This window comes from Nerophis ophidion, linkage group LG19 (assembly GCF_033978795.1).
Source record: "Nerophis ophidion isolate RoL-2023_Sa linkage group LG19, RoL_Noph_v1.0, whole genome shotgun sequence".
NCBI classification, from domain to species: Eukaryota; Metazoa; Chordata; class Actinopteri; order Syngnathiformes; family Syngnathidae; genus Nerophis; species Nerophis ophidion.
In genome coordinates this window covers 46389826-46401691 of record NC_084629.1, presented here as the reverse complement: position 1 = coordinate 46401691, position 11866 = coordinate 46389826, and the positions used below count along the sequence as shown (strand labels likewise).

General features: G+C 44.3%; 1 protein-coding gene across 1 annotated transcript in view; it reads right to left on the bottom strand.

Moving 5' to 3' along the window:
- Nucleotides 1–356: 356 nt before the first annotated feature.
- The window catches only part of LOC133538477 (matrix-remodeling-associated protein 5-like), a 44519-nt gene continuing 33009 nt past the window's right edge, over nt 357–11866 (bottom strand). The window contains exons 10-12 of the mRNA XM_061880132.1: nt 10386–10593; nt 5918–6139; nt 357–5849 (exon numbers count right to left, since the gene is read on the bottom strand). Coding sequence (XP_061736116.1) covers nt 3909–5849; nt 5918–6139; nt 10386–10593 — 2371 coding nt within the window. The 3' untranslated portion in view covers nt 357–3908. The remainder of the gene's footprint in view (nt 5850–5917; nt 6140–10385; nt 10594–11866) is intronic.

The following is an 11866-nucleotide window of genomic DNA, read 5'->3' as shown; positions in this document are numbered from 1 at the left end:
CCACTTTGTTCTACAAAATCCGAGTATGCTTGACTTGTCGGTGGATGTCAATGCTTTTAATTAGCAAAAAAAAAATGGATGTCTCATTGCAATAACATTTGTTTCTATGTGTGTTTAGTAGTCTTGTACATGTCAATCATTAATTATCTCTTTGTGGTATCGTGTATAAATTGAAGAGGATTACTTTGCTGTTGATACCAGAACAGGACAGGACAACTGTGGAGTCTTTCTTCTGGCACTGCAGGCTCTGTGAGTTTAATTGCAGTGCAGAGAACATGAAGTCATCAACATGTGTCCAAAACAGCTTCACTGGTTCCAAAAGCTGAGTTGTCTTTAGAATAAAGGCAACAAAACGGTTAAATCCATTTCTCATTTTATTATTAAATTGTGGGTGTTGAAAAATATAATGGCACTAAAATGTATCTTGACAGTTTCAACATAAAGAAACAAGAGCAATAACTTAACATGAAAGTAATAAAAATATGATTCGTCCGTCTGTAACCTGGAATAAAACATTGAAGTAATTCTAATTATTCAAAGAAGAAAGCCTTTTGTCTTATGAACATATTTAAACGTCCATCCATTCATCTTCTTCCGCTTATCCGAGGTCCGATCGCGGGGGCAGCAGCCTAAGCAGGGAAGCCCAGACTTCCCTCTCCCCAGCCACTTCGTTCGGGGCGACCCTAGGTCAGCCGGGAGACATAGTCTTCCCAACGTGTCCTGGGTCTTCCCCGTGGCCTCCTACCGGTTGGACGTGTCCGAAACAGCTCCCGAGGGAGGCGTTCGGGTGGCATCCTGACCAGATACCCGAACCACCTCATCTGGCTCCTCTCCATGTGGAGGAGCAGTGGCTTTACTTTGATCTCCTCACCCTATCTCTAAGGGAGAGACCCGCCACCTGGCAGAGGAAACTCCTTTCGGCCGCTTGTACCCTTGATTTTGTCCTTACGGTCATGACCCAAAGCTCATGACCATAGGTGAGGATGGGAACGTAGATCAACCAGTAAATTGAGAGCTTTGCCTTCCGGCTCAACTCCTTCTTCACAACAACGGATCGATACAGCGTCCGCATTACTGAAGACGTTGCCTGTGGATCTCACAATCCACTCTTCCCTCACTCGTGAACAAGACTCCGAGGTTCTTGAACTCCTCCACTTGGGGAAAGATCTCCTCCCCAACCCGGAGATGGCACTCCACCCTTTTCCGAGCGAGAACCATGGACTCAGACTTGGAGGTGCTGATTCTGATCCCAGTCGCTCCACACTTGGCTGTGAACCAATCCAGTGAGAGCTGAAGATCCTGGCCAGATGAAGCCATCAGGACCACATTATCTGCAAAAAGCAGAGACCTAATCCTGCAGCCACTAAACCGGATCCTCTCAACGCCTTGACTGCGCCTAGAAATTCTGTCCAGCCTTGGCGAAGTCCAATCCTGACCGGCTGGGCTGACTTGGATGGGCTGATTCTCATCCCAGTCGCTTCACACTCGGCTGAGAACCGATCCAGAACCGGTCCATATTTAAATGTCTTGAAGTTGTATTTCTCTTGACCTTGATGATTCTGCGAAGGTGCAGGTAAAAAATATTTTTCAAAACCAGTCGAACAACTTCACCAGAATGTAAAAAATGTTACCCAAATCTAAACTTAAAAACAAACAAAAAGACCAAGTTGAGCATTTCGTTTAAGCTTCTGCTCGGTCAAATTTGGCAGTTACTGAGTTAGAAAATTGTGCAAAATGCAAAAAGTCCTCGAGTGCACGATTCTCTACTGGATGGGTTCGCAACCGAGTGTGAAGCGACTGGGATGAGAATCAGCGCCTCCGAGTACGAGTCCATGGTTCTCGCCCGGAAAAGGGTGGAGTGCCATCTCCGGGTTGGGGAGGAGACCCTGCCCCAAGTGGAGGAGTTCAAGTACCTCGGAATCTTGCTCACGAGTGAGGGAAGAGTGGAACTTGAGATCCACAGGCGGATCGGTGTGGCGTCTTCAGTAATGCGGACGCTGTATCGATCCGTTGTGGTGAAGAAGGATCTGAGCCGGAAGCGAAAGCTCTCAATTTACCGGTCGTTCTACGTTCCCATCCTCACCTATGGTCATGAGCTTTGGGTTATGACCGAAAGGACAAGATCACGGGTACAAGCGGCCCAAATGAGCTTCCAGGTCTCTCCCTTAGAGATAGGGTGAGAAGCTCTGCCATCCGGGGGGAGCTCAAAGTAAAGCCGCTGCTCCTCTAACTCTACCGCCTGGCCTGGGAACGCCTCGGGATCCCACGGGAGGGGCTGAACTGGTTTCGGGTTTTGTAGAATGCAACAATGTAGCTTGCAGGTAAACAAATATTTAATAGCACCACTAGTCTCCAGGTTGGGGAGGAGATCTTTCCCCAAGTGGAGGAGTTCAATTACCTAGGAGTCTTGTTCACGAGTGAGGGAAGAGTGGATGGTGAGATCGACAGGCGGATCGGTGCGCCGTCTTCCGTAATGCGGACAAGGTATCAATCAGTTGTGGTGAAGAAGGAGCTGAGCCGGAGGGCAAAGCTCTCAATTTACTGGTCGATCTACGCTCCCATCCTCACCTATGGTCATGAGCTTTGGGTTATGACCAAAAGGTCAAGATCACGGGTACAAGCGGCCCAAATGAGCTTCCTTAGAGCCCTATCTCTAAGGGCTCTCTCTTAGAGATAGGTTGAGAAACTCTGGAGAGCTCAAACTAAAGCCGCTGCTCCTCCACATCTAGAGGAGCCAGATGAGGTGGTTGGGCATCTGGTCAGGATGCCACCAGAACGCCTCCCTATGGAGGTGTTAGGGCACGTCCGACCGGTAGAAGGCCACGGGGAAGACCCAGGACACGCTGGGTAGACTATGTCTCCCGGCTGGCCTGGGAACGCCTCGGGATCCCACGGGAAGGGCTGAACTGGTTTCGGGTTTTGTAGAATGCAACAATGTAGCTTGCAGGTAAACAAATATTTAATAGCACCACTAGTCTCCAGGTTGGGAAGGAGATCTTTCCCCAAGTGGAGGAGTTCAAGTACCTAGGAGTCTTGTTCACAAGTGAGGGAAGAGTGGATCGTGAGATTGACAGGCTAATCGGTGCCGCGTCTTCCGTAATGCGGACAAGGTATCAATCAGTTGTGGTGAAGAAGGAGCTGAGCCGGAGGGCAAAGCTCTCAATTTACCGGTCGATCTACGCTCCCATCCTCACCTATGGTCATGAGCTTTGGGTTATGACCAAAAGGTCAAGATCACGGGTACAAGCGGCCAAAATGAGCTTCCTTAGAGCCATATCTCTAAGGGTGAGAAACTCTGGGGAGCTCACTGCTCCTCCACATCTAGAGGACCCAGATGAGGTGGTTGGGCATCTGCTCAGGATGCCACCAGAACGCCTCCCTAGGGAGGTGTTTAGGGCACGTCCGACCGGTAGAAGGCCACGGAAAAGACCCAGGACACTCTGGGTAGACTATGTCTCCCGGCTGGCCTGGGAACACCTCGGGATCCTCCGTTAAGAGCTGGACGAAGTGGCTGGGGAGAGGAAAGTCTGGGCTTCCCTGCTTAGGCTGCTGCCCCCGCGATGGATGGATGGATGCATGATTTTTGAGCTGAAAAAGATCTTGGTTATTTTGTACCAGCCCAGAAAGAAACACAGTGTCATAAAATCATAAATATCTGCAACTTGAGCACCATTTTGAAATGTGTTTTAGCCCTATCAAAAATATAAGGCACATTTGGTAAATACCCTACTTGTAGATGTATATTCTTAAGCAAGTAACCTGATACAAAATACTGAATACCATTCCACACATCACATAATATTGGAGTCTTTTTTTTAAAAACATCACCAGTATTTCAACAGAGCTTTGCAGTTGATTTGGGCATCGAGTTAATACTTCATCAGTCCACGACAATGTTCTTCACCTCGTTATATAACATGCAGGTATGTTGTCTTTGTGTCCACTCCTATCACGTTTTTGGCGGTGCACCTGTAGAATCCTGTGTCCCTACTTGACGGGTTCTGTATCACCAAAGAACCTCGGGGACTCAGGTACCGGTTACCATAGATACGAGCTTGGCCCATCACCCTGAGCTGTGTCATGTCTGGTGTTTCCCAGGTAACCACTGCCCGGGGAGTTGCTATGGTAAGGCAGGGCAGCTCCACGGCGACACCAGGACGGGTGTAGGACACAGGCGAGGGGCCCGTTGTGATACGTGGCGGGTAAGCAATGACTATGACGGGGACAGTGACAACTGAAACCGAAGAGGAATCCTGGCTGGAGGATCTGCAGGTGTAAGTGCCTCGGTCGAACACGGATGTCTGGTGCACAACCAGTGTCCCATCCTCTTGGACTAAATACCGGCCTGAGTCGCCGCTTTCCCCCCTGGACACCACCTTGCCATTGGGAAAAGTCCAAGAAAGGGAGCCTTGGGTTTGTTTTGGGTCTTGAGAAGCGGAACAAGATAGACGAAGCGTCTCTCCATTTGTAATGCTAATCAGAGAAGCAGTTTTGGTGCTCACAGCTGGTGCTGAAACCGCCAGGGGTGCGGGGGGGCCAATAGGATCAGGGGCTACAAGTGAAGATGGTGCTTGTTGAAATGTCTTCATAGGAACGGTAATTCGAGAAGGCACCTCAGGTATTATCTGTCTCGATTGAGGGATTTGTACTCGGTCACCCGGGCGAGGTACGGCAGACAAAACCGATCTGGATAGTTCTTGTGGCTCAGAGACCTGCAGCTCGACCTGAATTCTCACTTCTCCTTTGTCCCCTCTAACTACGCACACCAATGTCCCACTGTCGCTCACCCGAGCACCTCGCACCTCCAAGGAACCGTTTCTGTGAACCGTGAGCCGGCTTCCGTAGTACGGGGCTGGTAGGACACCGTTACCAGGCAGATACCAGGTCAAAGATAGGGAACCATGAGATGGACACGGCAAAAGAACAGTTTGGCCTTTCAATACCAGCTTTTTCCCGGTAGTTACCACACCCACACGCTTATCAGTGGCGCTATGTGGGCGTTTGCCAGCTGCAGCTGCACTGCTTAAACCACTGTTCCTATTTTTATTGTTCATTCCTGAGTTGCCAATGGTCCAAGTTGTGCTGAGAGTGCTACTCCCACCATGATTAGCGGTACTACTTGCAAACACTCTATTTCTCGAAATGCTGCTAATCTTACTGTTGTCTCTACTGGGGCTTTGGTCATTGTTTGCCTTCCCAGCCGCAAAGTCATTGGTACTAGCCCCAAGATTCCTTTCAAAACCTCCAACTCCAGCTGAGCTCTGACGGCTTCTCGTAGTTATCTCTCTAATTAAAGTTCCTGGGGCATTTTTATCCATGATTCCTTGGTTATTTGCTTTCAGTCTGACATTTCCACTGTCGTTCACATCGAAGCCAACGACACGACTGAGCTGTGTTGTGATTCCACTCGTAGACTTTTTGAAACCGTTTTCAGAATCGCTCCTGGGGGCTGGATTAAGACCATTGGTTACTTTGGTATTTCCACTGCTTGTTCTTGTATGGCCATTGTTTTCACTAAAGCCGTTGTTTCCTTCCACCTCAAGACCCACCACCATGCTTCTTTCCCCGGCAAAGTTGCTTGCTTGGCATGTATAGTTTCCTGCGTCAGTCTTCTGGGCCCGACGCACCTCCAGAGTTCCCCCAGCAGCCGCCACAACCCGGTCGGTGTAGAAACCAGAGCTGATTGGAATGGCTCGATGTGCCGGTGAGAACCAAGTCACTGTCGGTGGAGGATCACCCATGGCCTCGCAGCGAATGACGGCCGTTGCCCCCTGACGTACTTTGATGACTTGATAACTTCTGTGGTCACTGGAGGCCGGCGGCGATCTCGTCATAACCTTGACGTTTACCTTAAGGGAAAGAAGTATGTGTTAAAAACAAGATTGCGAGAATTTTCTGAGTTTTGGTTTGCCTTCACCTTCATGGTATCTTGACCTCCTTGGTTCTCAGCATAACAGGTGTATTCCCCTTCCTCTCCCATGCCCACTGCCGGAACCAGCAATGTTCCATTATCGAAGACGATTAGCCTCCGTGCCCGACCCGCTCTATCCGCCCCCTGCAACACACTGTTGACCATTGTTCCGTCTGGTAGACTCCAACTCACGGCCGGGTCAGGTCGTCCTGAGGCCACACAGTCCACCTGTAAGAACCAGAATCATTTTTTTACAATGGGAACTAATAATCGGTATGTATATTTAGAACTTGACAATCAATTGCAGATGAATTTTAAACATTGATTAAACATTGCTTTCGAAAAACCCAATCTATAAAACTTTGTGCACATTAGTACATCAGGGGTATCAAAGTCAATTTAACTGGGGCCACTGCAGGTAGAGGCACAAAGTTTCACTTCAGATCCACCATTTAACCATGTGAATAAATGTGTTAACGAGTCCTACAAACAACCGTGACTATGACTATGATCTATGGTCTGGTGGCCATGGATGAAGTGCTGGCTGTCCAGAGTCGGAACCCGTGCATCGGTTGAGGACATCTCTGGGCTGCTGACCTGTCTCCGCTCAAGATGGTCTCCTGCTGGCCCCACTATGGACTGGACTCTCAGTATTATGTTAGATCCACTATGGACTGGACTCTCACTAATATGTTAGGGCAACTATGGACTGGACTCTCACTACTATGCTAATCCACTAGGGACTGAACTCTCACTATAATGTTAGATCCACTATGGACTGGACTCTCACATCATTATGTTAGATCCACTATGGACTGGACTCTCACTATTATGTTAGATCCACTATTGACTGGACTCTCACTATTATGTTGGATCCACTATGGACTGGACTCTCACTATTATGTTAGATCCACTATGGACTGTACTCTCACACTATTATGTTAGATCCACTATGGACTGGACTCTCACTATTATGTTAGATCCACTATGGACTGGACTCTCACTATTATGTTAGATCCACTATGGACTGGACTTTCCCACTAATATGTTAGATCCAATATGGACTGGACTCTCACACTATTATGTTAGATCCACTATGGACTGGACTTTCCCACTAATATGTTAGATCCAATATGGACTGGACTCACACTATTATGTTAGATCCACTATGGACTGGACTTTCACTATTATGTTAGATCCACTATGGACTGGACTTTCCCACTAATATGTTAGATCCAATATGGACTGGACTCTCACACTATTATGTTAGATCCACTATGGACTGGACTCTCACACTATTATGTTAGATCCACTATGGACTGGACTTTCACTATTATGTTAGATCCACTATGGACTGGACTCTCACTATTATGTTAGATCCACTATGGACTGGACTCTCACTATTATGTTAGAGCCACTATGGACTGGACTCTCACTATTATGTTGGATCCACTATGGACTGGACTCTCACTATTGTGCTAGATCCACTATGGACTGGACTCTCACTATTATGTTAGATCCACTATTGACTGGACTATCACTATTATGTTAGATCCACTATGGACTGGACTATCACTATCATGTTAGATCCACTATGGACTGGACTCTCACTACTATGTTAGATCCACTATGCACTGGACTATCACTATTATGTTAGATCCACTATGGACTGGACTCTCACACTATTATGTTAGATCCACTATGGACTGGACTCTCACTATTATATTAGATCCACTATGGACTGGACTATCACTATTATGTTAGATCCACGATGGACTGGACTCTCAAACTATTATGTTAGCTCCACTATGGACTGGACTCTCACACTATTATGTTAGCTCCACTATGGACTGGACTCTCACTATTATGTTAGATCCACTATGGACTGGACTTCCACAATATTACGTCAGACCCACTCGACGTCCATTGCATCCGGTCTCTCCTAGAGGGGTTTGGGTTACCCACATTTGCGGTCCTCTCCAAGGTTTCTCAAAGTAATTCTCATCGACGTCCCACTGGGTTGTGAGTTTTTCCTTGCCCTTATGTGGGCACTGATCCGAAGATGTTGTTGTGGCTTGTGCAGCCCTTTGAGACACTTGTGATTTAGGACTATATAAATAAACATTGATTGATTGACGGCAGGCTTTAATTGATTAAGAATGTTATGATGGTCAGAGAGTTCTCCACTCGCCTGTAAGAAGTTGTTCTTCGTGTCTTTGTGTTTGCATTGTTATTATAGTTAAGAGTTATTTTTCTTAGGCTTCAAGATTGCAATAATATATTTAACTGTTCACCGCCATGGTGTGTGGGTTGCAAACACACTCAATTCTGAAGCCAAGTAGAAGGCCTCAAACTATGAGGGTTTGAGACACTTGCTGTACAAAAACCGAGTAACAGATTAATGCAGTAAGTCAAGGTCATCTCTTGCACATCATTAAGTTTTGTTATTAGCATGACCAGGTTTTAATTATTCATTGTCATCGATGAAGACTGCTGAATGATGGATAAGCAGCATACACCATGAATTCCAAACTCTTTCCGAGAGAAACGTACAACAGAAATACACATCGTTATCTGCAAACTCCATATGAGTTGGGAAATTGTGTTAGATGTAAATATAAACAGAATACAATGATTTGCAAATCCTTTTCAAGCCATATTCAGTTGAATATGCTACAAAGACAACATATTTGATGTTCAAACTCATAAACATTTTTTTGTGTGCAAATAATCATTAACTTTACAATTTGATGCCAGCAACACGTGACAAAGAAGTTGGGAAACGTGGCAATAAATACTGATAAAGTTGAGGAATGCTCATCAAACACTTATTTGGATCATCCCACAGGTGTGCAGGCTAATTGGGAACAGGTGGGTGCCATGATTGGGTATAAAAACAGCTTCCCAAAAAATGCTCAGTCTTTCACAAGAAAGGATGGGGCGAGGTACACCCCTTTGTCCACAACTGCGTGAGCAAATAGTCAAACAGTTTAAGAACAACCTTTCTCAAAGTGACATTGCAAGAAATTTAGGGATTTCAACATCTACGCTCCATAATATCATCAAAAGGTTCAGAGAATCTGGATAAATCACTCCACGTAAGCGGCATGGCCGGAAACCAACATTGAATGACCGTGACCTTCCATCCCTCAGACGGCACTGTATCAAAAACCGACATCAATCTCTAAAGGATATCACCACATGGGCTCAGGAACACTTCAGAAAACCACTGTCACTAAATACAGTTTGTCGCTACATCTGTAAGTGCAAGTTAAAGCTCTACTATGCAAAACCAAAGCCATTTATCAACAACATCCAGAAACGCCGCCAGCTTCTCTGGGCCTGAGATCATCTAAGATGGACTGATGCAAAGTGGAAAAGTGTTCTGTGGTCTGACAAGTCCACATTTCAAATTGTTTTTGGAAATATTCGACATTGTGTCGTCCGGACCAAAGGGGAAGCGAAACATCCAGACTGTTATCCACACAAAGTTGAAAAGCCAGCATGTGTGATGGTATGGGGGTGCATTAGTGCCCAAGGCATGGGTAACTTACACATCTGTGAAGGCACCATTAATGCTGAAAGGTACATACAGGGTTTTTGAACATATGCTGCCGTCTAAGGGCTGTCTTTTTCATGAACGCCCCTGCTTATTTCAGCAAGACACTGCCAAGCCACATTCAGCACGTGTTACAACAGCGTGGCTTCATAAAAAAGGAGTATGGGTATTTTCCCGGCCCGCCTGCAGTCCAGACCTGTCTCCCGTGGAAAATTTGTGGCGCATTTTGAAGCGTAAAATACAACAACTGTTGAAGGACTGAAGCTCTACATAAAACAAGAATGGGAAAGAATTCCACTTTCAAAGCTTCAACAATTAGTTTCCTAAGTTCCCAAACGTTTATTGAGTGTTGTTAAAAGAAAAGGTGATGTAACACAGTGGTGAACATGCCCTTTCCCAACTACTTTGGCACGTGTGGCAGCCACGAAATTCCAAGTTAATTATTATTAAAATTATGAGTTTGAACATCAAATATGTTGTCTTTGTAGCATATTCAACTGAATATGGCTTGAAAAGGATTTGCAAATCATTGTATTCTGTTTATATTTACATCTAACACAATTTCCCAACTCATTTGTAGTCACGGCACTGGTGTTTAAAGAATATTTGACTTGAAATTGAATAGCGTTCTATTTTCCCAATCTCGGAAAGTCAGAAGATTGGTTTAAGACATGAACAGATTAAACAGATAAAACTTTAACCACCTCGGAAATCTCAATGTCTGATACCGCTTAAAATCCACCAGTAGATTTCTTGCTTTGACATTAATGAATAATCCTTTCAAACTTGACAAATGTCATTTAAGCCTAGCGCACTGAATAGAAATCACTACGGACGCCGGAAACAGGACAGACTAAGTCTAATTCCCGCCTAGTCTGATATGATCAAATACCCAGCATTCGATTCGTACGTTACCTTCAATGCCTTTCCAAAGGAGACCATTTGATTGAAAGGCTGCTTGGGCTCAATCTTTGCAGGCTTGATGTCAACGGAAACACGCAGGAGACGATAATCATCTGCCACCTTGTTCCGTGCGATGCAGAGATAGTCTCCAATGTCCCGCTCCGTCACTGACTGGACGGACAGCGTGCCATTTGGGTGAACTTTCAGGCGTCGATCAAAACTTCAAATGAAACATACACGGGAAAGACAGAGCGTGAGACACAATGCCAGAGCTAAATTATATTGCTCATACACTGCAAAAAGTTAGTGTTCAAAAACAAGGAAAAAAAATGCAAAAATGAGGGGTATTTTACTTGAATTAAGCAAAATTATTTGCCAATAGAACAAGAACATTTGGCTTGTCAAGTCTTTGCAAAACAAGAAAAAAATGAGGGGTATTTTATTTGAATTAAACAAAATTATCTGCCAATAGAACAAGAAAATTTGGCTTGTCAAGGCTTTCCAAAACAAGAAAGAAAATACATATAATAGTGATATATTATTTGAAATTAGCAAAATTATCTGCCAATAGAAGAAGAATATTCAGCTTGTCAAGACTTTCTAAAACAAGAAAAAAAATACAAAAACGAGGGATATTTTATTTGAACTAAGCTAAATTATCTGCCAATAGAACAAGAAAACGCGGCTTGTCAAGACTTTCCAAAACAAGAAGAAAAAAATTGGGAGTATTTTATTTGAATTAAGCAAAATTATCTGCCAATAGAACAAGAAAATTTGGCTTGTCAAGACTTTTCAAAACAAGAAAAAAAAAATTAGGGGTATTTTATTTGAATTAAACAAAAATTTTTGCCAATAGAACAAGAAAACGCGTCTTGTCAAGACTTTTCAAAACAAGAAAAAAAAAAAGTTACTGAAATCTAAGGAAGATGAAATATCTCAAATAAGGCTGATATTAGCTTATTTTCTGTCTGATAAGATAATTCTTCTCACTAAGCAGATTTTAGGTTAGAGTGTTTTACTTGTTTTAAGTGTTTTGGTCCTAAATGATCTCAGTAAGATATTACAGCTTGTTGCTGAGATGTGATGACCTATATTGAGTAAAACATGCTTGAAACTAGAATATCAAGTGTTGCAAAGCTGTGTCATCAACACTCACAAGTAGAAAACTACTTTTTTAAAGTAATAACTTCTTATTTTATGCATGAAATAAAATTGTGATGCCAAGCGCATATCATGATGTCAAGGTAATGGCACTAGCATTTACTTCATTTAAGAATATTTTTCAACATAACGTTTTAGCATTCAATCAGGCATTATTGCAAAGTTTTGTATTAGTGTGCCTAAAAATAGATATACCGGCTCCCAGACACGTATTTGTTTTTTCTAAATGTGGTCCCTGAGTCAAAATAATTGCCCAGGCCTGACCTATATTGAGTAAAACATGCTTGAAACTAGAATATCAAGTGTTGCAAAGCTGTGTCATCAACACTCAC